This window comes from Chlorocebus sabaeus, chromosome 22, assembly GCF_047675955.1.
Source record: "Chlorocebus sabaeus isolate Y175 chromosome 22, mChlSab1.0.hap1, whole genome shotgun sequence".
NCBI classification, from domain to species: Eukaryota; Metazoa; Chordata; class Mammalia; order Primates; family Cercopithecidae; genus Chlorocebus; species Chlorocebus sabaeus.
Genome location: NC_132925.1, coordinates 39316358 through 39343583, shown reverse-complemented (window position 1 = coordinate 39343583; position 27226 = coordinate 39316358). Strand labels below are relative to the sequence as shown.

The 27226-nt window shown below is 43.3% G+C and overlaps 1 protein-coding gene across 3 annotated transcripts; it reads left to right on the top strand.

Moving 5' to 3' along the window:
• Positions 1-8321: 8321 nt before the first annotated feature.
• On the top strand, positions 8322-26781 carry POPDC2 (popeye domain cAMP effector 2). Of its 3 annotated transcripts, none has more exons than XM_007985695.3 (4): positions 8322-9036; positions 14250-14358; positions 19911-20319; positions 26272-26781. In XM_007985695.3, the coding sequence occupies exons 1-4, from the start codon at positions 8546-8548 to the stop codon at positions 26355-26357; spliced, it is 1095 nt and encodes a 364-aa protein (XP_007983886.2). In that variant the 5' UTR covers positions 8322-8545; the 3' UTR covers positions 26358-26781. The 3 variants fall into 3 exon arrangements, with proteins under 3 accessions (XP_007983886.2, XP_037859299.2, XP_007983884.2); XM_038003371.2 differs by having other exon boundaries at positions 25391-26781; XM_007985693.3 differs by having other exon boundaries at positions 19911-20460.
• The last annotated feature ends 445 nt before the right edge of the window (positions 26782-27226 follow it).

Here is a 27226-nt window from a genome sequence, read left to right as displayed (position 1 = left end):
TTTGTGCCTACAGGTTAGACAGTTGTCTCTTAATTAGAAGCTGGCTTAGGCTGGAGACTGAATTGGGACTAAAAGTCACTAATCAAACAGCTCAGTGCTATGCCATGGTGATGTCTGGAGTTGAACAGAGTGTGATTTCCTTAGTATAGCAATCTTGTCATCCTTGTAGCTGCTGATGGGCTAATGAAGTATGGTCATATTCTGCTTGTAAAGTACATTGAGTCTAAAATCTCAAGAACAAAAGATACTGAGAACATAAGAGGATATGTAATGTTCATGTGTCATTGTGTGATGGAAAAAGTCTCTCCTTTATAAAATAAGGAGCTGAATCAGATGATTCCTTAAGATTCTTTCCTAATTCATTAAGAGCATGGCTTTGATGTATGACAGACTTAGGTTCAATAGCTGACTATGTGACCTCAAGCAAGGGATAGCTTTTTTGGGTCTCTTTCTCAGCTGGAAAAAAAAAAAAAAAAAAAAAACCAAAAAGCAGGTATAGAAGTAATACCTAACTTACAGGATGGGAAGTACTAATTAAAAATGATGTATACACAGTATTTGGCACTGTTATTAGCATTCTCTTATTTTGTTTATATTTTTACTTGAATATTCATTTGGATATACTTTAGTAAGCACTTTATGATTTACAGACATAATCTACGTGAAGAATAGAATCTTGGACAATTAAGACAGGTATGAACCAACTTCCCACCCAATACAGATCTTTGGCATATGATTATCCAAACTCTGCTTGAATATGTCCTGGAACTACAAAAAATAAAACAAAAAAATCAATAACCTTATCATCCGTTGTTGATTTCTAATGTATACTAGTCCAGACTTTTCCTATGCCTTTATGTATGTTTTAAAACAAAAATAAAATTTTTTCTGTGCTATATATTTTTAATGAAGTTATAACATCATGTTTTGCCCCTAATGTATTTTACCATCAGTGAGTATAGGTCTATAGTGTCATTTGTATTAACTGTATAAATTCATCTGTGACTTAACCATAATTTAACCAATACCCTGTTTTTTCTTTTTGCACATTTGGACATTCATTCATTAAACAAATACTTCATATAGAGTGTCTTCTGTATGTCAGATGCCATTCTAGGAATTGGATCTCAGTCTGGAACAGGATGTATGTCAGATAACCTAAATTCTGAAGTTTTGTTTTATTTTGTTGGTTGCTTTAATGGAAACATTATAAGGAAGAAATATCCTGAAATCCCACCAGTCTACAATAGAACCTCTCTTCAATAGCATTCTCTCTCTCTCTCTCTGTCTCCCTCCCTCCCTCCCTCCTTCCCTCTCTCTCTCTCTCTCCCTCCCTCTCTCCCTCTCTCCCTCCCTCCCTCCCTCCCTCCTTCCCTGCCTCCCTCCCTCTCCCCTCTCTCTCTGTGTGTGTGTGTGTGTGTGTATATACACCTTTTACTTTTTTTTTTCTTTTGGCTACTCTGGTAACACTGCAATAGAAGTCTCCTTATGGAAAGTCTTTACAAGTGTCCTTTACTAATCACTCAGCTAAGGAGGGGCCAGAGGCCATGCATGTTTTCAAGGCTTTGAGTGAGGACTGCCCCCAAATGATCTCTAGGAAAAAAATACGCATTTGCACCTTAGTGTCTCAGAGCACTGATTTCCCTAATCTCTGAGCAACACAATTTTTTAAAACTTGCCAGTTTGGTATGCTTGCCTGATTTGTAAAGGACCTGAAAGCACCCTTTTTGGCCTCTGCAACACTTAAAAGTACATCTCACAAGACCCTCTGCCCACCCTTTCCTAGTGCTTGAGTCTTCCCAAAGATGATGTGCAGCATTTCCATAATAATGATAAGAGGCATCACCACAGTAACTGGAAAAATGAAGAACTTGGCCTCCTAGTGGGTAACAACCACATTCTAATGCACCTCTTTGCTAAGCCTTTGCTCTTCACAATAATGACTAAACTCAATGCGGATATATTCACACTATTCTTTCTAGTCCCCTCTTTGTCTAACCTTGAAATGTTTAACTTGAAGGTTGATGAAAACAGGATCATATCCTTAAGTGAGGCCTATCTTGGGATTACTACGTCTTTCACAGGTCTAATGTGATCTGTGATGTGATGGAAAAACCATGATCCTCATTTTACAGGTGAGGATAGGTGCTCGGAGAGGTTAAGAAAATCACCCTGATCCAATAGCTGGTAACCTGTGATGTAAGTTGAAGCCCAGTATTCTTTGGTGTACTAGTTATCCAGTATAAACATCATGTATTTGTAGTTATAAATTCATTTAATGCATACTTAGTGAAGGCCTGTTATTTGCAGGTAACAGCCCTAGTGTTGATAATTCATGTGTGAATCAGACATACTTTTTTCAAGATGAGAGGCTGTTTGATTCATCACTTGCTGAGGACATACTATATGCCAACTATACAGAGTAGTAAAGAGTAGTAAGACATAGACTCTTCCCTCAGAGAGCTTATAGTCTAGTGGATATATATATATAAACCATAGAAATATGAAGTTGAATGCTCAGTGGTATGATGGATATTCCAAGATGCTTTCCTAAAGTGCATGTGTGATTATGCCCAGTATTTATTTCTTTAGGTATTAAAAAGTGCTAGATGTTCTGTCTGTGTTGATTATGGTGCTTTTGATAGCAAGTAATAGAAAATCCTCTTAAGGAAAACTCACGTAGCTGGAAGTCCAGTTAGAGTCAGCTCTAAATGTGATGATATCATAGGATCACTAATTTCATCCAAGACTCAAGTTATTTTCATCTCAGAGCTTTCTCGTCCAGGGCTGATGAAGCCCATCATGTGCTTTCTTGTTCAAATGCAGCAGAAGAGAGAGAAACCATTTCCTGGGCATGGACTCTTAGTCACTTTTCTAAAGTCTGATTGAGACAAATTAGGTTATATGTATTTTTACGGACCAGTAATAGTTAGCAACGGAATACCTTATGCTGATTGGCTTACACAAGATTCCCCACCTCCGCCCCACCCCCGCTTAGATCCATGTGCAGGTTTGATATCTGGACAAAACAAATTCTGTCACAATTGAGGAAGAGGTAATTGGATATTGAATAGACAACCAGATTTCCACTGCACCATCTTGTTCACCTAACAGGTCACCCTGAACGGTCAAATTGAGTTTGTAGGAGGAATTCCTCTCGTAGTTTACTCAAACTTTAGAAGGAAAATTATTGGTAGAGCATAATTCTGATGTTCAGTTTTTATAGAATAAGACAATTAGCAGATGTTCAAAGAACTGTTCCCTGAAGAGTTGTCCTTAGGGAGATCTGAATTAGGATGCTTTCAAAAGCAAGCACTAGAATACCCAACTATGCTGACGCAAGCAATATAGAAAAGTAATTTATCTCCCTGTTAGGAAGTTTAGAAATTAAAAGCTCCAGGTTTGAGACAGTGGCTCAGTGGTGCTTTCAAGAACTTAGCCTTGGCCGAGCGTCGTGGTTCATGCCTGTAATGCCAGCACTTTGGGAGACCAAGGCCAGAGGATCGCTTGAATCCTGGAGTTCAAGACTGGCCTGAGCAATGCAGTGAGAACCTGTCGGTACAGAAAATAAAAACATTAGCTGGGCATGGTAGTACATGCCTGTAGTTTCAGTTACTTGGGAGGCTGAGGTGAGAAGATCACTTGAACCCAGAGGACTGAGGCTGCGGTGAGCCGTGATTGCGCCACTGCATTCCAGCCTGGCTGACAAAGCAAGGCCCTGTCTTAAAAAAGCAAGCAAACAAAAAACCTAGGCTTGTTCTATTTTTCTGCTCTTTATCTTTCTCATCCTTAGGCATATCATCTCTCATGACTATGGTAACTTCAAGCATTACATCATCACACAACTGTTCGAGCCTGGATGAAAGGTAGGCCTGCTGTCTATCAGGGAGTATGCTTTTTCCCAGAAGCTCCCCCACATACTTTCTCTTACATCTCATTGCTCACATGTCTGCTTTTGTGCCAGTCACTACCAAGGGGAATGAGATACTGTGCTTGGCTTCAACCAATCTTAGATCAGGCTCTGGCAACCTGGGGAAAAGCCCACCTTCCTTAACATATTGCCCAAGCAAAACTAGATTTGCATAAACTAAAGAAAAAGGGGAAATGGCTATGGAAGTCAACCAATAGTGTCTGCTTAAGTTCAGCTGGACACTGTGTGTCTAGAGCATAAAATTATGCCTCTGTTTTATTTTAGTATCCATACTAGGAAAGTGTTAGCCTCAAGCTCAGTGTTTCTCAAACTGTATGTGGTGAAGAACCAGCTTTTTTCCCCTCAATTCATCACAGACCAACACCAGGAAAATGAAATAAACCCATACAGATTTTAAAATATACTATACAAACCCAGAATTTTTGTTCAAAGGCCATAGTTTCTCTGTGAGATTGCTATAAAAAATGTCTAAACTCTCACAATTTCTGTCCTTACCCCAGCGTGAATCAGCATGGACCAGTAACAGTTTGAAGACCAGGCTGAGTTCATGACCACACTTGTTGACTCTGCTGACTTCACAAGCTGGCCCCAGCCTGTCTCACCTGCTCCTTGTCTGCTGCTCCTTTTGTTCACCTACAACAAGCTGTTCTCTGTTACCAGAATATGCCACATATTTTATTTTACTTCTGGAATTGACTTTATAATCTGTTCTTTCTTCTTGGAATGCCCTCCTCTAGCTGGGGAAAACTTTTTAGACCAGATTAAAAGTCACCTTCCCTGTGATGTCTTCTCATGAAAAAAATATTTTTTTTTAAGAGACAGGGGTCTCACTACGTTACCTAGGCTGGTCTCAAACTCCTGGGCACAAGTGGTCCTCCCACCTCAGCTTCCCAAAATACTAGGATTACAGACATGAGCCATCATGTCCCAACCTCATGAATTTTAGTTAGGTTATAGCAGTATATTAAAAGTCCCTATGCATTGAATTATTTGCTCCCTCATCAGTGTTTTTTCTTTGAATCCTAGGTACACTTGTTTTATTGGATTACAATTTCTGGGTCAGTATCCGGGATAGACTGAAAGTTTCTTGAAGGGTTAATTATCTTATTCATCTTTATATCCCCTGTTCTTGGAACACATAGTTTGTCCTGAATAAATACCTACTGAATTGAATCAACTCAACAAATGAGAAAACTTCTGTTTCTTTCCTTTTTTCTTTCCCAGATGTTTTTTATTGTGTTCTACCTTCATGTTTGTGTATTTCCTTATAAGAACATACCATTTTGACAGATAATACATTTTTTCTTTCCTTTTCTATCAGATCTGGACTTAAACAAGACACAACTTTTCATTGTTGTGTTCTAATCACAGGTCCTATCCTGTGGGCATCAGTGTCACTATTACTGCAGGCCACGTGTGGGGTTTTTGCACCCATGATTCTCTGACATGTATGCCACCCTAGCAATGTACTCAAATTTCCAGCAGCAATAGATAAGCTTGTATATGCAGACATGTAAACTCCCTAAAGTACCTGGTAGGATGCTATTAATATATTGTAAAGAATATACAATTCAGATACACACTGACCTGGGCTTTAATCCTTATTCACAGACTGACTAGCTTTGTGGCCTTGGGCAAGTTCCTTAGCCTCTCTGAGCCTGCTTCTTCTATTAAAACAAAAAATAGGTATAGTAAGATAACATGAGAAAACAATAGTTTCTTGGTAAATGTTAGTCCCCTCTGCTGAGACAGCACATACGTGGATTGGCAGGAAAGCAGGCTGAGTGCAGTCTGGGCAGCAGGACAAGTGAACCATAGAGTTAATGGGTCTGCCTGTCTCTTTAATGGGTCAGGGCCAACCTCTGGCGGGTCTCCTGAGAAAGATGAGCTGCTTTGAAATTCTATCTTGGGCAGAGCCTTGGTTGCTTCTCCATTTCTATGCTTCTGACTTCCCTGCTTACAGCTGGCAGGGACAGCTACTCTGGAAGCTCAGGGCCTGCATGTCTGTGGTAGAAGGATGAGCAGCTGCTGCTTGTTAAAGTAGGGGGGTTGTTTGGGAGGCAGGCAAGTGACATAAAAACAGTATATGGAAATCCCCAAACCCCACTGTTCAAATGACTTCAGGGGTCCAAATCATGTCCATGAAGTGGACTCAATGACATTTCTTCTCCAGACACTCCAGCTCTTTCCTTTACTGATTTTTTTCCTCTTAACTTTAGAAAGGAGGAAATACGGTATATATTTGTTAGTCAGATGATTTTAATTAGGTTAAGAAAAAAATGGCTTCCTTCAATATGCCGTGCATTTTCGTACCTCTGTGCCCGTGCTTCTGCTGTTCTTGCCACTAGAAATGCTGTTCTCCCTCTACCTGCCTGGTGAATTCAACCTCTAAACCTTTAAATTAGAGGCCAGCCCTTCTTTGCATCTTCCCTCCCTGATGCCACCCTTCTTTCTAGGCTGCCACCATCCTTCAAACTTAACTTGGTTGTTGCGCTTCACACACTGAACTGCCTTTGTTTTTTGAGGTCTCTTTACCCTAACGGTGAAAGTTTCTCTTGAGGATCTTTGATCCCCAAGTGCTTAGCTCATAAAAGGCACTCAATAAATATTTGTTGAGTGAAAACATCCATATTTGACAATTTCTCATTTCTCTTAAATTTTTATCAAGTTATAACAGCATAGTAAAAGTCCTTATGGATTGAGTGTTTGATTAGTTCTGGGAGGTTACTGAGCGCCCCACCTGCACTTCAGGGGCAATAGGAGTAATGGTAGTAAGTACTGACCTAGCAGCAGGGAGGAAGAATCAAGGAGTCATTTGGAATCCATAGAGTCACCTTTCTTTCTCTTCTCCCTCCCTCCCTCCCTCCCTTCCTTCCTTCCTTCCTTCCTTTTGAGACAGAATCTTGCTCTGTCACCCAGGCTGGAATGCAGTGGCAAAATTTTGGCTCACCACAGCCTCTGCCTCCCAGGTTCAAGAGATTCTCGTGCCTCAGCCTCCCCAGTAGCTGAAACTACAGGCACCTGCCACCACGCCCAGCTAATTTTTATATTTTTAGTAGAGACAGGGTTTCCACCATGTTGGCCAGGCTGGTCTCGAACTCCTGACCTCAGGTGATCCACCCGCCTTGGCCTCCCAAAGTGTGGGATTACAGGCGTGAGCCACTGCGCCCAGCCAACATTTCTTAGCTTAATGTTTGCATGCTCCAGCTTTATCTCTTGGCAGCCCAAAGTAGATTCCTGGGTTCAACCAGAAGTTCCTTGAAAATTGTCAGACTTCATAGAAGTGAGGAGTTGGGAGTCATGGATCTAGTACTGTACTTCCACTTACTGGCAAACCCCTTGGGACAGAGTATTAAGTTTGATAGACTTGGGTTCAAATCCTGGCTCTGCCACTTACTATCTGTGGGAGCTTGTTACCTCTCTGAGCCTCAGTTTCTTCTAGATCTAGAAGGAGAATAGTATTTATTTTGAAGGGTTGTTGTCACAACTAACTTATAAGTGTATAAAATGCCTAATCTAGGTTTGGTACTTCATGGGTGTTTAATAGGTGGGAATTATAATTTGGAAACACTGGAGTGGGTGGGATGATGATCTGGGCAATGTATTATTATTTGTTTACTATTACCAGATCCAGATATATGCAGGGGAAAGGCCAGCTTAGAATTCAAAAAGCCGCTTTACATAGCTACTTTTGCTAAATGGATGTCAAATAAATATGTAATGATACTTGCAGTGTGACTTAATAAAGGCCTTCAGGGGTTTTTCCAGCTTTCACTGTTAGGACTTTTTCTGATAATAGTCCCACACTTTCCTACTCTGATGTGTTCTCACTCAGGAGCACTGTCTGGTTCTCCCTACAGGGAGCTGGGGACAGTTTCCTACCTGAAGCGTTGAGGTGAATTCTGTGCTCACTTTTCCTTTCTCTCTCCTTGTCTGCCTCTCTCACCCTGAGGCCTTATCGCGTCCTCTGGGAGGTATGTTAAGTGCTCTGCCAGGCTGTCTGTGCCTGGCCTGTTTTTTCTCACTGCCAGTACCTCTTGGATTCCAATTCCAAACATGGTATCCATCTGGGGTCACCCTTTCTTCCGGTGCCAAGAGAGAACACATTCCAAATGGAACACAAGTGTGCCTCCCATGCTGGCTCTCCTCATTCTGCTTGGGAAAAACAGAGAGCAGGATGTGGCCGCGTCATCCCACACTGCTGGGCTTTTCGGTCCTGTAGTGCTACTTTCCCTTGGGACTATTTAGGTTTTTCTGCTAAGAACCAAATTTGAAGACTGTCCTAAGAAACATGGAACCAAGGAAGTTTGCCAGAGTTCTGCAGGGAGAGCCAGAGCCTTGCTGAGGTGGGGGTGGGGTGGGGGGGGCGGGGAGGGGGAGAGGTTGAGGGAGGGGGGAGAGAGAGAGAGAGAGAGATTTTGAAATTCTCCATGAAGTATACTATGTTCCATCACTCCTTCCCAAAGCCACTGGAAGCATTCCTTCTAGGAAAGGTGGAGTTGGTGGTGAGAAGCTGGAGGTGAGAAGAACCCTGAACGGACGGATTCATTCATTTTCTGAATTTCCTATGTGAGGACATATTAGAGCCCAGTGAGGCTTTGAGAGGCCCCAAAGATGAGCGCCAACAGCAGCAGAGCGGGCCAGCTTCTCTTGCAGGCTTCAGCGTGCATTAGCTGGAAGCAGGATGTGGAAGGGGCTGTCTACCATTTAGCCAACTGCCTCTTACTCCTGGGCTTCATGGGGGGCAGTGGGGTGTATGGATGTTTCTATTTTTTTGGCTTCCTGAGTGCAGGTTACCTGTGCTGTGTGCTGTGGGGCTGGTTCAGTGCCTGTGGCCTGGACATTGTTCTTTGGAGCTTCCTGCTAGCCGTGGTCTGCCTGCTCCAGCTGGCACACCTGGTATACCGCCTGCGTGAGGACACCCTCGCTGAGGAGTTTGACCTCCTCTACAAGACGCTGTGCCTGCCCCTGCAGGTGCCCCTACAGACATACAAGGAGATTGTTCACTGCTGCGAGAAACAGGTCTTAACTCTGGCCACTGAACAGACCTATGCCGTGGAGGGTGAGACACCCATCAACCGCCTGTCCCTGCTGCTCTCTGGCCGGTAAGCTACTCTGTCCATTGCCCAGAATTTCTTTCCCCTGCCCACACTTCTCATTTCCTAGTGTGTCCCTTTCCATTTCATGTCCCATTCCATTGAGGGAAGGATGTGACAAGTCAAACAAACCAAAATAGATTTTTCTAAGAGTGAGGTTGCTTCCTCTTTCTTGGCATTTTCCAAGAAGAAACCAGCTGGTGAGGCATCTTGGTTGGCAAGAATGGTTGTGTGTGCCCTTGCTGCTGGAAGGTGTGCAGTGTGTGTGTCTTGAGCCTGGGCCTTAAAGAACCCCTCTGCCACCACCACACACATATCAGTGTGTCATGCCTAAGCTGCAGCAGTATCTCTGTAAGCTTTGAAAAACTAGCATTTCAGTAAGGTTAATCTGTTCCTTATTCAAATTCAACATTTGCTAAGCACCAACTCTATTCAGGGAACAATGCTAGAAATGGGAGATCAGGGAAGGGGGGTGGTTCTCATAATCCCTGTTCCCTGCCAAGGCATCGAGGAAACAGCCCCACTTGTGTTTGGGGTACCTGTATGCAGCCAGGTAGGGAGAGTGAATACCCCTTGCCCACCTTTCCATTTCCAGTTGTTCTATTGAGGCTCTTGCAAACTAAGAAGTCAAGTACAGTACTGTAAATCTGAGGGCCTAACAATGGGAGAAGAGAAGTGATGCTTATGCTGATCTCATTAAGGCTTGTGTGGAAGCACCGCCTCTTTTGGAGAAGGCTGACAGTCGGATATGGGCAGAGATGGTCTTAGTCAGGATCAGTGTATGCCCAGTCAACCTGGATGTGAATGTTGGGCACGGATATCTTCTGAGAAAATATCACGGGGCTCTGTGCTACACACTTAGTAGGTAATTGTGGATTTTTTTGATACTGCCCTAGTGGCTCTTGAGCCCCACAACCCCCACTCCACCAGCTTTCTTGAGACCAGGAGAATGTGGTAGAAAAGGTAAGATGGCAATTAGAAGGCTCCAATTCCAAGAAAAAACAAATCGAATCCAGATAATACTGCCAACCACACAATGGGGGAAAAACGTTTGACAATGATGCTAATTGTACTGCAACTACCACTAATAGTAATAATACACGTTTATGTATTCGTTTATAGAACCTGAAATATCATGTATATATGTTTTGATTTTGTTTGAACTCAGAGGTCCTGGGTTGAATGAACTATGAGGGGAGACATTTTGTGGGGGTACATTTCATTTCATTTATTGGTGAACTGAAAGTGTAAACCAATGTGATTATTTATAAACAAATATAAGTGTAAATACAAATACATATAACTATTGCCAAAATGTTTGCACCTATATTCCATGCTTAAAGACAATTTAGGGAACTTGCTCATTCATGAGACCCATGACGTTGTAACTCGTCTGTTCAAAGGAGGAAATTGAGACCAGCAGAAGAGCTTCCTCCAGTGTAGGGTGCTCATTTGCTGGAAGCATGTAGGGTTACTGTAGAGTTCAGGTGGGACAGATTTACTGTGGACTTGTATAAGATCACTTCCCAGTGAAGGGGAGAGGGGGGCTTGCCCTTGGTGTAGCTTTTCCTGGTATACTTAGCATCAAAAGGCCGAGTCAGAAATTAGACAATTTTGATTTTTTTTCTTGCCTTTCAAGGTTTGGAGTAAGAGTTTTGTTATCTTTCAATGTCACCCTGTCTCAGCTTTGCTGAGCTGGACATAGGGGAAAAGGCTTCTAGTCTATGACTGAGCTCTAGTTTTAAAGGAGAATCACTGAACCCTGGGCTGGTTGCAGTAAGGGAGCAAACATCTCAAAGCAGCAGACAAGAACTTTGTGCCAGGAGGTGGGGACTCTTGTGCAGACTTCCCCATCTCACATGCACACTGTTCTCTAGAGTCCTTCACTCAAACTTCAGAAGTCATTTTGGTTTATTTTAATAAAGTAAACCAATCTCTTTCAAAACTCAGAGAGGCAAAGTGACTTCCTCAAAGTCTGTCTCCCTGTTAAGCAGAGCTTAACTTAGACAGTTTCTCTCATATAAAATTCAAAACACAAACTTCCATATATACAACCCCCTGAGCAGGCAACTAACTATCTAAGCTATTCATATAGGAGAAGATCATCCATCATCCAGTAGATCAAGAAGGAAGAAGAGACAGATGATAAAGGGCACAGCATTCCAATTAAAATGGCTTCAGCGAGCCATGAAGACCATTAGACACTATCTACACTCTATAGTCATCACTCTTTGGTGGCTTGCCTGGGTGGCTGAAATCGCCTAAGGATCTGACAGATGCTGCAGCAGCACCATTCTCTTTTGCTGTCTTCCTTTCCTAGGGAAGCTTTTCACTGAGGTTTTGATCCCCTTTTATTGGGACACAAGTGTGTTTGTTCCTTGGTTTCCTTTGTTGATTTATTCATCCTTCCTTTCTTGCTTCCTTCTTTCCTTGTTTTCCCCCTTCCATACATATTTATTCAGAGTGTTCCTGTCTTCCAGTTTTAGGTTGTCAAATAATAAGTGCAATCGTTTTTTAATTGGTCATGGTCTTTGGTAATTTATACACACGCATATATACCTAGGCATTCATTAAAAGCAAGGTTCAGGAGTGCTGATATCCCATTGGCCAGGACTTATCACATGCCTATGCCTAGCAGTCAGGGAAGTAGAGAAATGTTGATTTTTGCTCTGCAGTCATATGTCCAGTTAAAATCTAGCACCATTAAGGAAGAGAAGAAAGCAGCTACTGGAGAACAGACTGCCACTCTGGATTTCCCAGGTCTTTGTTCATCCCCATGTTTATCTGCTTCTCAATACCCTTTGCATCCCTCAAAATTCAGCTCAAATGTCATCTCCTTCAAGAAGTCTGCTGCCCAAAGAGAACCAATCTCTCTCCCTCCTTTGTTACTGTTCCACAATAGCACCTATCACATTGACTTGCAGTCAGTTATTTATGTGCCTGTGACTTCCACTAAATTGTGAAATCCTCAAAGACAAAGACCAGATTGTATCCATCTCTGCATTCCCAGATCTCCAGGAACATGGGAGATGCTCCATGAATGTCTGTTTAGCCAATAAACCTCCAGAAATAATGGAGGGATATCTCCACCAAATGAACAAGGTGTGCCTTAGAGATCTTTTTGATCTTCCCCCTTTTCCTAATAGAGGCACCCCATTGCCCGATATAACTCACTTTAGAAGAGAGGTCAAAGATGGAACTCTGAGTTTTCTGGGCAGGGGTTGAGAGGGAAGGAGAAAGCCCATACTGGATTCTAATATTTTTCCAGATGTAGCATCACATCTGAAATACATTCCCTGTCCTCAGGCATCGTCATACAGCCACAAGCGTACAAAGGCAGCAAGCAGCAATAGTAAGGCTCTTAACCCCTTAAGTTGTGAAACCAAGCCTGCGGTCATGGGCAAGTCAAGAGCAGTTGTTTAACCTGTTGGTAGTGTGAGATAAGAATATTCATAAAATTAAAGCAAATATATTAATTAGGATTTCTGGCTGCAGACAGAAACCCGCTCTAGCCAACAGAAGGGTGGGGCGGGGAGGTGGAAAGGTCTTTATTTAAAAAGATACAAGGATTTCTCATGAAACTCAAGGAAAGACATGCACCTGAGCCTCAGGTAGTATTAGAAACAAGAATGTGTCCTACTAGGACATTTTATGTGATTTCAAGTTTATTTTCTCTATAGCCAGTTGGGACCCATGCTTTTCAAAGTCTGAGTTATGTGACAAAAAAAATTTTTTTTTAATTCCTTCAGGGAGGAGTGTGTTAGTTTTGTTAATGTCTGATAATTGTCCCCATCCAAGGCATGATTTACACTCAATTCCATTTCCAAATTCGCAGGGAAGGAGTTTGATTGGCTCAGCTTGAGTTAGGTGTTCACCCTAGGACCATCAACTGGATAGGGTGCGTAGGATCTCGTTGTCTAAAGAAACAAGCTATTATTGTCACCTGTGGTTAGAGAGGTCAGGGAAGGGGTCATGCTGGGAGAGTCCACTACCATCTACCCAAAGCTCTAGTAATAGGGTGGCAACACGGTGTTGTGCCAAGAACATAGAATTTTAGTTCTGCCACTTGATCGCTATGTAACCTTAAGCTCGCCACTCAACCCTTCTGAGCACCAGTTTCCTTAGCTATAAAATACAGAAAAGAATAATCTACCTTGAGGTGTTGTGAACATTATATAAGAGAACACTGGTAAAGTGTCTAGCAGAGTCTGGCATATACTGGACTTGCCACTTCCTTCAAAGTCTACAAAGTGGTTAAATGTAAGCATGGATCTTCACGTAGCTAATGGGAAGGAAAAAAGGAGAATCTGTGGGGCAGCGGCATCCAACAGAACTTTCTGTGATGACAGAAGCGTTCTAGATCTGTGTTGTACAACATGGTAGTCACAGGCCATATGTGGCTGTTGAGCACCTATAATGCAATTAGGTAAGGAACTGAATTTTTAATTTTGTTTAATTTTAACTAGTGTAAATGTAAACTTAAATAGGTAGCAGCGTTCTTTTTTCTTTTTTTGAGACAGAAGTTTGCTCTTTTGCCCAGGCTGGAGTGCAGTGGTGTGATCTCGGCTCACTGCAACCTCTGCTCCCGAGTTCAAGTGATTCTCCTGCCTCAGCCTCCTGAGTAGCTGGGATTGCAGACACCCACTGCCATGCCTGGCTAATTTTTGTACTTTTAGTAGAGATGGGGTTTCACCATCTTGGCCAGGCTGGTCTCGAACTCCTGACCTCAGGTGATCCACCTGCCTCGGCCTCCCAAAGTGCTGGGATTACAGGTGTGAGCCACTACACCGGGCCAGCAGCAGAGTTCTTGAGCAGTAGTTTCCATCCTGGTTACACATTAGAATCACTGGGGAGATGTAAATACTAATAATATCCAGATCCTACCTAGAGAGATTCTTGTTTCATTGCTCTGGGATAAGGCCCAAGCCTAGGTGCTTTTTTAAAAGCTTCCCTGGGGCTTCTACTCTGCAGCCTGAAATTGAGAACCACCAGTAAGGAGAAGGAGGAGGAAAATGAGGGTTCAGGAAGTCTCAATGGGTTCCATTTCTGAACTATTTGCATGCAGTAACTAGGCTGGCTAGTCTAGCTTTGGGTTTTGCCATGCTTTAGGCAAAGTATTTCTACAGGAAGATTCATGTTAATCAGCAACACCTAACTTCAGAATAGGTGACTTGGAGAGCCATTTTCCTTTTCCCACATGATCTCTTCTCTTCCCTTGCCAGGGTTCGTGTGAGCCAGGATGGGCAGTTTCTGCACTACATCTTTCCATACCAGTTCATGGACTCTCCTGAGTGGGAATCACTACAGCCTTCTGAGGAGGGGGTGTTCCAGGTAACAGGGAGCCCCGTGGCAGCACCGCCTCACCCCGCTCCACTGTAGCCCAGCAGTATCCGTGCCTCCATATTTCCCCTCTCACATCTGCCCTTTGCACCACTGCCAGTGTAAAGCTACAGGCCGGGGCACTCTTCCTCTGTGAAAAGAGTTCCTGGGCTCCTAGCCATAGGTGAGGCAGGGTAGGAAGATACTGGCCCCTGGGTAGACTATGTTACTTGAATGCTTAAACTCTTCTGGAAGACCCTAGTGCCACAAGATAAAAACCCACACTCCTTACAGGGTAACTTAAACCTTTTAGTGCTCTCTAGCCACATTCCCAGCTCTCCCTCCTTCATATTTTTTGCTCATACTAGCCATGCTGAACCACTAGTCCTTACCTAAACACACCACATTGTTTTGCAGCTCTGTGCCTTGGCCCCTACTCTCCCCTCTGAAATGCATTTCCCTTTCTAGATGAGACCACGGCACCTCACTTCCTCTGTGAAAACTGCCCGAATTGACCTCACCAACATCCACCCCACAGCCTAGCGCTCCTGTGTGCCTGTTCTAGTCCTTTTACTTGTGCTAACTGGTGCACATCTTGCTCTCTGTTCTAATAATCTGGTCTCCTTTCTGTCTTCTGTACCGTGAACTCCTTGAAATACAAATCTAGGCTTTTCCTTCTCTGTTCCCAGACTCTAAAGGAAAGTACCTGGAGCACAGCAGCTGTTCAGTAAAGAATTGCTGGCTGGGCATGGTGGCTCACACCTGTAATCCCAGCACTTTGGGAGGCTGAGACGGGAGGATCACGAGGTCAGGAGATCGAGACCATCCTGGCTAACACAATAAAACCCCATCTCTACTAAAAATACAAAAAAATAGCTGGGCATGGTGGTGGGTGCCTGTAGTCCCAGCTACTCGGGAGGCTGAGGCAGGAGAATGGCATGAACCCGGGAAGCGGAGCTTGCAGTGAGCTGAGATTTCACCATTGCACTCCAGCCTGGGTGACAGAACAAGACTCTGTCTCAAAAAAAAAAAAAAATTGCTGAACTGGTTTGCCACTGGGCAGCTGATGTCCCAGAGGACTCCATGGGGCATTCACATACATGCTTCAATGCAGGTGCCTGGCTGCCTGGCCCCTACTCTTCTTATCTCTGCCAATCCCTCAGGCTTTGGTCACTTTCTCTGTAGCTCTCACTTATTGAATGGCTAGCATGTGGCAGGCACTACATATCATATTGCCTCATTGGTTCTCACAACAACTCTATGGGTTGAATATGATTATTACCCCATTTAACAACTGAGGAAACTAATACCCAAAAACATCAAGTAATTTGCCCAGGGTCTTCAGCTAGAAAGTGACAAAGCCAAGTTGCCTGGATCTACCATTTCTGTTCTTTATTAAAATGGGAGGGTCACCAGAAGAGTGCAGTTTACACACACACACACACACACACGCACACGTATGCACACACACGCACACACACTCACTCACCCCTTTAAGGACTCCCCTGCCTGGATAGTTTGCTGAAACTGGAAGCACATGGGTTCCATGTGTCTCCTACTACTTTTATCAGGGAGTCCCTCAAACCAACGTATGAGCCAACCCCGGAACAGACACACACAGGCATTGCTACCTGGCAGGGCCTGCTTCCGCCCCCACCCTGACACTTGGCTCTGTGATAATAATGGAGCCTGAGAGGCAGTCCTGATCCCACTGCCAGGGCCACCAGCCGCAGATCCACTTCCATCATGTTCCTACCTGACCTCCCTCCACATACCCTCCCTAACTAGCCCAGAAACCTTCTTCAGGAACTCTCTCAGGCACATGAGAACCTCTAGGAGGGCTGAGTCAGGACCTGAGCCAGCTGGACCGGGGCTCTTTCTGACACTGACATGGAGGAACAGGTGGTAGGTAAGCCGGGTGTCCTCCCCTAAGTTACGCTCAAGAGGAAAGGCTGTAACCCCACATGGCCTCTCAGCCTGGAATGTAGGTGCGGTCATATTCCTCCCATTTATATTTTTAGTGTGCACCTCCTTTGGGAGCAATGAGAGCCACACATTTGCTATTGGCTGTGTAAAGTCCCATTTCCTCTTTGCAAATGTCAAGTTAGAGTTCATCCTGTCCTTGCCTTTTGCAATTACATAGTCTTTGTTGACTGAGAGCAATCCACAGTGACAGCCTAAATTACAATTCACATTGTACTTAGTACAAATCAATCAGCATTCCACCACACCTCTCAACAATTCAATTAAGTCAGAATGCATTGTGTGTTCAGCACTGTGACACTCATTAGTCACCGAGAACACAGCACAGGAGGGATCACACAGAAATCATCACTGTTTTTCTAATTTGCATCCTATCTTACTGGACTTAAGTCCTATTTACATAGGTTATCTCATTTACTTCATTCAACCATCCTGGCCAACATGGTGAAACCCCATCTCTACTAAAAATACAAAAATCAGCCAGGCACAGTGGCAGGTGCCTATAATCCCAGCTACTTGAGAGGCTGAGGCAGGAGAATTGCTTGAACCCAGGAACTGGAGATTGCAGTGAGCTGAGATCACGCCACTGTATTCCAGCCTGGGTGACAGAGCAAGACTTCGTCTCCGGTGGGGAGAGGAGGGGAGGAAAGTGACATTAGGTTGTTTTGCAATATACAACATTGGCTGTCTTCCCTTGATTCGTTTATTCACTTCAGTTACATTTATTGAAAACTTAGTATGTACCAGGCACTGTTAAAAGGGCTTGAAATATATCAGTGAACAGAACAGATGAAGGTCCCCTCATGAAATTTACATTCTCATAAGGGAGTCAAAAAGCCATAGGCATAATGAATAAGTAAATTATATAATATGTTAGAGGACAATAACTGCTAGTTAAAAAAAAAAAAAAAAACCCTAGGGTAGTATAAGGGAGATATGGTTGCAATTTTAAATAGGGTGGTCATGGAAATCCTTGTTAAGCAGGTAACATTTGAGCAAAAACCTGAGAGAGGTGACAGGTGAGGTCTGTGAATATCTGGGAAAAGCATATCAGACAGAGGAAAGAGCCAGTGCAAAGGCCCTGAGGTGGGGCCAGTGGTGTTTGACTCACAGAAAGGAGGACAGTGGACCTGGAATGGAGAGAGGAAGGGGAGGGAATAGCAGGAGAGAAAGTTGGAGAGGTGACAAGGTAGCAAGATTATGTAGGGCCATAGCATATATTGTCTTGATACAGCCAAAAGGATTTTCTAAAGGGTTGGATATAGTATGTGAGAGAAAGAGAAGATCAAGGAAGACTCTAAGGCTTTTGGCCTGAGCAACTGGATGGGTGATGCTGCTGTCATCTGAGATAAAGAAAGCTGCAGGTACAGCTGCTTTCGGGGGACTAGGAAGTTCAGTGTTTGATGATCTGTGGACATTTGGATGGAGATGCTACATAGGCAACTGGATATTTAAGTCTGGAATTCAGGAATGAGATCTGGGCCTGAGATATAAATTTGGGAGTTGGTTGTATACAGATGATATTTAAAGCCATTGGATAGGATGAGCTCACCAAGTGAGTGAGTGTGGATGGAAGAGGGAATGGTTCAAGAGGGGAGTCCTGGGATACTTTAGTGGTAAGGAGTTGGAGAGAAAAGGAGAAAGCAGCAAAGGAACTTGAAAAGGAACAATCATGAGATTGGACCAGGAGCGTATGGCATCCTGGCAACCAAGAAAAGAAGGTGTATTAAGAGGAGGGGGAAATTGATGCATGCCATGAAAAGTGACCATCAGACTCAGCAGCTTAGAGGTCATTGGTGACCTTAACAGGAACAGTCTTTGTGGACTGCTAGGGACAAAGTCTTATCGGTTTAAGAGAGTGAGAAGAGAGGAATTGGAGACAGTAAGTATAAACAGGTTTTTTTTTTCTTTATGAGCTTTGCTAAAAAGGGAAGCAAATTAGTGGAGTGATAGCTAGTCAGGGAAGTGAGGTCAAGAAAAAGAATTTTTATTTGTACAATTTTGTTTTATTTTAAGATGGAAGAAGTAACAGCATATTTCTCAGAAGGTTCACAGTCTTTGTGTTGGCTTTAAGGACATTATTTACATTCAGCTTAGCTCTTGCTCAAACACACCTGCTTCATATTTGGTACTCATTTCTTGTTTGGGAATTGTTCATAAGTACATCTAAGGTATAGGCTATGGCAGATTGTGACAACTATTTGCTGAACTATTAGTCATGGACAGATTGTATTATTTTCAGAATTATTTCTCATGAGGCAAGAGAGATTACATAATTTATCTGACATCATACAACTGATAGAGGTAAAGTTGAAACACGAAACCACTTCTGGCCTCGATAACGTAGTTTACGTCCTAATTGCAGTGCTAACAATTAGTGGGGAAAAGTTGAGAGGAGGAAATGAATAAAGGATGTGGGGGAGGGATATAGCAGAAAGGAAGGAAGAGGAGGTTAGTGGGAGATCTGGTAGGCAATGCAGGAATGAAAAGGATTATATATAATCTCTAATAAAGAATGTTTGGAAAGCTACCCTACCTTCAATTTGACAATTCATATAAACTACTTAACACAATGCCTGGCACCTCTTGACAAATGTTAGCTGCTAACATCATTATCATCATTTCCACTGTCTCCATCCACAAAAATACATCATGAACTCTGCCAGCCCAAAGTATTAGGGTCAATTAGATTATTAAAAATTGTGTGATTCTGCACCCTTTTCCTGCACTGTCCTAAGCATGTTTCCATTTTAACCCCAGCTTTACCACTCATCATTATTGTAACAAGGATTTATCATGCATCTACTGCATGCCAGGCACACGTTATTGTTTATTTCCCATGCAAGCGTAATTTAGCTTTGCATCATGGGCACATAGTGAGTGCTCAGAAATTCCTAGATGAATAAACAAATGGAGAATGGGGTGCCCTTTGATTTTCTGTCCTTTAGAGTTTGTCTTCCTCTACACCCTTTTTTCTGATTTCAGTCATCAGATCCTTTTGGTTACTTGAAGTGGTCAAGTTGAGAGCAATTTCATGGACCCAAATCCCAGGCCCATGCTTCTTCCACATGATGTAGCTTGGCATACCTCATCAGAAGCTTTTTCTCAAACTGAACTTTCCAGCTCTTTTTGTGTCCCTACCCCAATATTTTATCCTTCCTCAGTCTTAACATGAATAGTTGTCAGCATTTCAACCACTCTTCAGAGCACCAGAAGACCCTTTCTTTCTCTATCTCAAAATCATAAGACTCAGAACCTTCTGCAGTCACTAGTACCATTAGCCATGGAACCACAGAATTAGAGCTGAGGAAAATGGGTGAGGAACCTGAGGCTCCAGGAAGTGATGGGTGAGTGAGTGAATGGCTGATCCCAGGGCTCCTGATACTAGACACCCCCATATCAGTGCACACAAGTGAAAGTCATCTACTAGACCTCCTCCAGGCAAGGTCATAGAGGGGTACTCCCACACAGCTTCTTCAGTACAAGTACAGCTGTTTTCCAAGTGACTGTATGATCTCTGTGCTCAGCATGGACACATTTTCTAATTTAAAGCTTTACTGTCTGCTTCTGACCCCTCTCAGGTCACTCTGACTGCTGAGACCTCATGTAGCTACATTTCCTGGCCCCGGAAAAGTCTCCATCTTCTTCTGACCAAAGAGCGATACATCTCCTGCCTCTTCTCGGCTCTGCTGGGTTATGACATCTCAGAGAAGCTCTACACTCTCAATGACAAGCTCTTTGCTAAGTTTGGGCTGCGCTTTGACATCCGCCTTCCCAGCCTCTACCATGTCCTGGGTCCCACTGCTGCAGATGCAGGAGCAGAGTCCGAGAAGGGTGATGAGGAAGCCTGTGAGCCAGCTGCGTCCCCTCCTCAGGCCACGCCAACCTCTCTCCAGCAAACACCTCCTTGTTCTCCCCCTCCAGCTGCCACCAACTTTCCTGCACCTCCTTCCTGGGCCAGGTTGTCCAGGCCAGACAGCGGCATCCTGGGTGAGGACTCCACCAGTCTGGTGCTGGAGGATTTTGAGGAGGTGTCAGGATCAGAATCATTTATGGATTATAGGAGTGATGGGGAGTACATGAGGTGAAGGGAGAACTAACATGGGCACAGCCACCGGCTCAGGATCCTATGTAAGTACTCAGAAGGCAGCTGCCGCACATTCCTGTCAACGGCTGGCCTTAACTCAGCTTGTTAGGGAAAATAAAAAATAAAAATCATTTGTGGAACATCTCCTCTTAGAGGATTCACAGAAAGTGGCCTTAACCCAACTTTGCAGATAGCAACTCACTCCGGGTGCATGCAAGGCATGAAGGGATTTTAAAAACTCATTCATTATTAACTGTGATTGCATTTTGGAAAGTGGGCTGGTTGATAGTTGAGCCAGGAAGGTAGATTGCTAAGCATTTTTGCAAGTTTGTTCTAATAGCTGAGGCCACAGCTGGAGTTAAAGGGGCTTTTATTTGTGGCATGCATTTTAAAAGAAAAAGAATGTGGCAGGGTTCTAATTCCGATTGCTTGTCTTTCCTGGTATAGAGCCCGTCCTGGAAAGCAGTTGTTATTTAGCCTAGACTGGGCAGGCATCTCTATTAAAACTGCATATTTTAAAGAGGATTGTGATTATGGGCTAATAGCTCAGGGAGGAAAATGTCCTCATTTTGCTTTCCTCTCACCCAGTGAAGAATGTGTTTGTTGATCACACAGACAGAGGACTCGATACTGCTATGAATAAATGTTACTATGATCAGACAGGTATATGGCAGCCTGGCTTTCCCGTCACCCACACCTGTGGGAGGTAGGATGTGTATAAATCCTGGAGGGCCTAACGGTGCATGCAGGATTTCCCTCACAGAATTTCCCTCCCCAGAGAGTCTACAAGAAAGTCTGTGCCCAGTGGTTCTGGGAAATTGCTCTCGTGTTCCCCCAGCCCCCTCACAATGCTGTGACGTTTTTTTTCTGTAACTCCACCCAACCATGATGTAGGCCTGAATTTCCTAAGGAAAATCCCATTGTTCCAATGTGAAAGGCGCTTCCCACTGTTCTTTAGAAAGCACCAATAAATTACCTGAGAAATTAGCCCAGTGAGGAAGGTCTCCAGAGTACATGAAATGAATGAGTGAATGTTTGTCTATTCTGAAAAACAGGTTATATAAATGATGAAAGAGGGCCCGGAGGTGACTGATGAAAGGTTAGAGATTTGGTTTTGTAGATATGAAATTTACAATCTCCTGTGTTACCAGCGTCCTTAGACCCATAGTTCACCTGATTTTGAGGTAATTCCAAGGATCAGTCTAACACTCCAGATCACTTTATTGAGTTCCTCTAAGTGTGCATTGGCCACTCTGATCACTCCTTTCCCTCTGCACAGCTGTTCGCCTTCCTACTCATTCATCCTGCATCCACGCATGCTCCTTATGACCTGTGGATCCCTCTTGGTCCAACTTGCCCATCCACCTATACACTCTTTCTTCGACTCACAGCAGCTCTGTTTTCTCATGTTGTTCTTCTTGGTTTTCTTCTCTTTTCTTGGTTCTATTTTTCTCTTCTTTCTTCTCCAATTTCTTCTTAGTCCTTGATTGTCTCCATTTGCTGGTTTTTTTTTTTTCTTTCTTTCCTTTCTTGAGACAGAGCCTCACTCTGTTACTCAGGATGAAGTGCAGTGGCACGATGTCAGCTCACTGCAGCCTCTACCTCCAAAAGTTCAAGTGATCCTCCCACCTCAGCCTCCCAAGTAACAGGGATTACAGGCACATGTCACTGTGCCTGGATAACGTTTAATTTTTAAATGTTTTTTGTAGAGACAAGGTCTCCCCATGTTGCCCAGGTTGTTCTCGAACTCCTGGGCTCAAATGATCCTCCTGCCTTGGTCTCTCAAAGTGCTAGGATTACAGGCATGAGCCAGCGTACCTGGCCAGTTTGCTGCTCTTAAGTGTCCGTTTTCTTCCGTCTTCTCAGTTTATTTCTCCCTCTTCAGTTGTTTCTTGTTTTCTTCCCTTTTATTGTTCATATTTTTATCTCTCCTATTACCTCCTTTTTTCTTTCCCACTTTTTTTGCCTTGCTCTATGTATTCTTCCTCCTAAACACCCTGTACCCCCATCTTATTAGTTTTTCATCCTAACTCTTCCAAAGATCAGTACTTTTCCCTCTGCCTATAAAGAAAACCATGCGGCCGGGCGCGGTGGCTCAGGCCTGTAATCCCAGCACTTTGGGAGGCCGAGGCGGGCGGTTCACGAGGTCAGAAGATCAAGACCATCCTGACTAACACGGTGAAACCCCGTCTCTACTAAAAATACAAAAAAAATTAGCCGGGCGTGGTGGCGGGCGCCTGTAGTCCCAGCTACTCAGGAAGCTGAGGCAGGAAAATGGCGTGAACCCGGGAGGCAGAGCTTGCAGTGAGCCGAGATCCGTCCACAGCACTCCAGCCTGGGCGACAGAGTGAGACACCGTCTCAAAAAAAAAAAAAAAAAAAAAAAAAGAAAACCATTCAAGTGAAGGTGTAAAATCCCCAACTTTAGGAATATTTTCCAAACATCAGGAGGCAGACAGCACGGTAAATGAGAAAGAGACCAGGACTGGGAATCCAAAGTCCTGGCTTCTATGTCTGGCTTTGCTACTAATCAAATACGTGACTTTTTTGCAAACCATACAACCTCTCTAAACCTTACTTTCTTCGTTTGAGCGTGTTGGACCAGCTGTCGCCAGGAACCCTCTTGGATTTATCTGAGAAGGCAAGGATAAGTTTTTCAAAGGAAGAAAAGAGGAGCAGTCAGACCGCAGTTCAGTAGACACGAGCCCCAGGACATCTGAGTGTCTTTCAGCAAGATTTTTTTTTCCTTCTCTCTCTCTCTCTCTCTCTCTCTTTCTCTCTCTCTCTCTTTCTTTTTTGAGACAGAGTCTTGCTCTGTCGCCCAGGGTGCAGCGCAGTGGTGCGATCTCAGCTCATTGTAAGCTCCGCCTCCCGGGTTCACGCCATTCTCCTGCCTCAGCCTCCGGAGTAGCTGAGACTACAGGCGCCCGCCGCCACGCCCGGCTAATGTTTTTGGTATTTTTAGTAGAGACGGGGTTTCACCGTCTCCATCTCCTGACCTGGTGATCCGCCTGCCTCGGCCTCCCAAAGTGCTGGGATTACAGGCGTGAGCCTCCGCGCCCGGGCTACAGTGCAGATATTTTATGAGAGAGGAGATCACAACTCACTCCCCAAGCCCTCAACCCTTAATACATACACGCCTCTTTCCAAATTCAACCTTTTCTAAAACCCAAGATGAGAAAACTGCTGATGAGGCTCACTTTCTAAAATACCGGAATTTGCAATATGGAGAGAATAGGTTTTTCATGCTTCTTTGTTTAAGCAATAGAGAGAAAAGAAAATTATGTTGTTTACTTTTCAGGCCATAGAGGTTTTCAGAACAACTTGAAAACATGATCAAATTAGCCAAACTTCTGACAGTTTTCAATGTAGTCTGTGATAATGGGATAATTTAGCCTCAGTTCTTTTTCTGGAATTGTGTTTTGAATGTTTGGTTTTACTTATTTACCATCAAACTTGCTGTAAGGTTAATACTGTAACTAATAGGCCTATTTCCTTATGATTGGGAGCAATTTACTGTTGTTTCTTTCACAAAGTACTGCACCATTCACTATCTATTTCCTGGCTCTTTAGTTATCAAAATTTTAAGCTCATTGCTATTCATCCCAGCACAGCACTTATATGAGAGGCATGAAGCTGGCTGAATTCTGCATCATTAGGGATGACACAGTCTCATTACATTGATACCAGCGCTTTTCTCTCACACCAATCCAAATTAAGACCAACTGAAAATAGCCAAAGTTTCCTCTTGAACTCCTTGTTGAAGACACATATGTGTTTTAGTCTGGTGGTACCCAAAATTGAACCAAAAAATGGGTGCTGCTTCTCTTAACAGGCAAAATTATGCTGCAGGATAATGTATTCATGCAGGGTCTTCCAGTCAGACCCCAAATTATCCCTGCCTTCACTAGAATTTTTCTGTTTAATTCTATGGCCACTCTCCACAGGGATCCATTCTGTGTCTTACTTATAGGAGATGCTCAGTGAATGAAGGATTTATCTTCTTGAAATGCAGCTCTGATGTAGTCTGTTGAGTGAAATAATGAATCCATTATCACAGACTAAATTGAAAGATGTCTGACATCTAGAGGATTTTAATTTTGTTTCACATAGTTCTGAAAACTCTGTGGCCTGGAAAGCGAAAACTGTACTGTTTCTTTTCTCCCTATTATTTAAATAAACAAATGATGAACAGATTACAAAATGGAGGACGCTCGAGGTAAGGGAAGGAGCCCCTCGACAGGAGGATCAGGACATAGTAAAGGGCCAGAGAAATGACTCGATAAACACTTACTATTTACCATATATTTCAGGCATGGTTCTAGGTAATCACATGATAAGTAGTTGAAAGAACTGAAAATGTTTAATCTGCAAGAAAAGGGCAAATGTAATATCTTCAAATTTTAAAAAGAATGTGAATTAGAACTTGACTTAATTTGGTGTAGTTTTTGTGGGCAGAAATTGAATGGCTGAAAGTTACAAGAAGGATTTTAGCTTAGTATTGATACTGGATTGTTCATGGGTAGTGAGAGTTACTCATCACTGGAAGAGTTCAAGCAGGGGCCAAAAGAAATCTCAGAGATTTTATAAGGTGATTCATGCTCTGGGAAAAGGATGCCTCGGATTATTGCTGTTAGAGTACCTTCTAACTCTAGGATTCTGTGGTTCTAAGATCTGGACTCTAGCCTTGCCATTCACCTGCCATCAAGAGCAGGTTCCTCATCTGAAGGACAGGACCAAGATGTCTCTGTCTACCTTACCGGGTTGCTGTGAGGAGCAATTGTGATAAAATACATAAAGGTAGTTTTGAAGCACTAGTTAAATGTGTAGCGTATTTTAAGCTGTGAAGCACTAGTTAAATGTGTAGCGTATTTTAAGCTGTGAAGCACTAGTTAAATGTGTAGCGTATTTTAAGATTCTGTTGTATGTACAATTATTTAGCAGTCTCTCTCTCTCTTTCTCTTTCTTTTATCAGAGATAGACGATTTGCCCTCTTATTTCCCCCAGTTTGGCTTTTCAGGGAAGGTGGCAGCTGGCAGAATCCCCTGACAACAAAAGGTACAGCAAAAAGTGGAGGCCTAAAGAAAACAGGTGCTAGCCCCTTAGCCCCTGAATAACAAAGTCACACCCCAGTCTGCTCTCCTTCATCTGTTTGGGAGGAGGTAGATTAGAGTCATCAGGCTCTTCCCCTCAGAAGCAGCTGTAAGGTATTTGGTAGCTGTCAGTGCTAGCAAACAGCGCTTTTCTCACAGAACTACTGGAAAGAGTCCTGGCACAGAAAACTTGCTCTTGAAAGTGACACGGCCAGAGCAGTGGTCTCTACAGGGTCGTGCCACTTCTACCTGCCACAGGTTCCATTGTCAGTCAGGTAAGTTAGAGGCGGCAGGTCCCCACCTGCCCTCTGGATCACAGCAGCCTGGGGCTGCTCCCAACTCATGTTTCCACTTCTGCCTTACAGGCCTCATTTTCCTACCCATCTTTCTGTAAAAATGAAAGTCAGGAGTCTTACGAAACTTACCATTATTCAATACAGGCTTTTGGTTTTTTTCTTTAAATTAGATAGGGTTAGGTAAGAAGTAGAGTTCTGTAGAATGTTCATAGGAAGCAACAAAAGTTGATCTCTTGATCTCTACAATAGGAGAGGATTGGGCTAGATACCTTCAAAGTGGACTTGCCCTAATATTCTAGTACGAAATGATTCAAAGGTACACCTGCCCCTCTCATGTCAGGCAGTGAGTACAGCTAAAACACTGGGAATTGATAGAGGAAAAGAAAAAAACTGAAAAGAACCCTTTGAAGTTAGACAAACAGTCCAGAGACATAGTGCTAAAATCCTGCCTCTTTTTCTTTCCACAGCTTCTAGAATTCCTCTTCAGAGCTACTCTCCAGTTATATCCAGGGGACAGGCCCCTTTGGCTCCAACCCACACGCCTGAACTTTAAGGATCATTGGACTATCTTCTCTGTGGCCAGCTCAGCTCTCTTCTGTGTTCACAGAATGGCCGCTGATAGGCACGCCTCTTTCCCCACCCACTGGAAGGCTCACGGGCAAGGTGAGAGAGGACACAGAAGGTGCCAACGCTGTCGCTACAGTAAGGGCCTTGAGTGACTTTGAGAAATTCACCCTCACAAGCCTTCCTTCTGGAGCAGGCATTGGAAGTACAGAGGCACAGATTCCATTCTTTACCAGCTGCAGAATCTTGGGCAAGTTGCATGGCCTCTGTGAGCCTCATCGATAAACAGTGGGGGTTATGAAACCCACCTCACAGGGTTGTTGTGAGGATCTGATGAGTTGATTTAGGTAAGCACCTAGCACATGGCGTGGCACCAAGTAAGCACTCAATAAATCACTCAATTCCTTTCCCTATGTTGTTTCTTTGCATTGTCTGAAAGGATCAGTGGAGTCAAAGATCCAGCTTTTCACCGATGATTATTTTTTATTTTTCAATTAAGATTCAAATTTATGGAAGTGGAAATTTAAAAACCTCGTTTTCCCTTAGACTGTGACATTTAACTTATATCTCTTTTTCTATTGATGAACCTAGTATTAAACAATAGTTTTTAGAGGAACTTTTATAAACTTAGTTTATTAGGTTTTCTTAAACATCTTAAAGTAGATTTATAAATTTAATATATTCTATTTTCCTTTTTCTTTAAACACTTCAACAATATTTCAGTTATCTATTGCTGTGTAATATCAATCCCTAAAATAGTGACTTAAAATAGTCCTAATAATTTGTTGTGCCCATGAGTGTGGGACCTGACTGGGCTCAGCTAGGCGGTTCTCACTCAGGGTTTCTCATGTTGTTTCA

Coding starts and splice junctions, on each gene's coding strand:
- POPDC2 (XM_007985693.3), top strand. CDS start 8,546: ATGAGCGCCAACAGCAGCAGAGCGGGCCAGCTTCTCTTGCAGGCTTCA. Junction 9,037..14,249: donor TCCCTGCTGCTCTCTGGCCG/GTAAGCTACTCT, acceptor TTCCCTTGCCAG/GGTTCGTGTGAGCCAGGATG. Junction 14,359..19,910: donor CTGAGGAGGGGGTGTTCCAG/GTAACAGGGAGC, acceptor GACCCCTCTCAG/GTCACTCTGACTGCTGAGAC.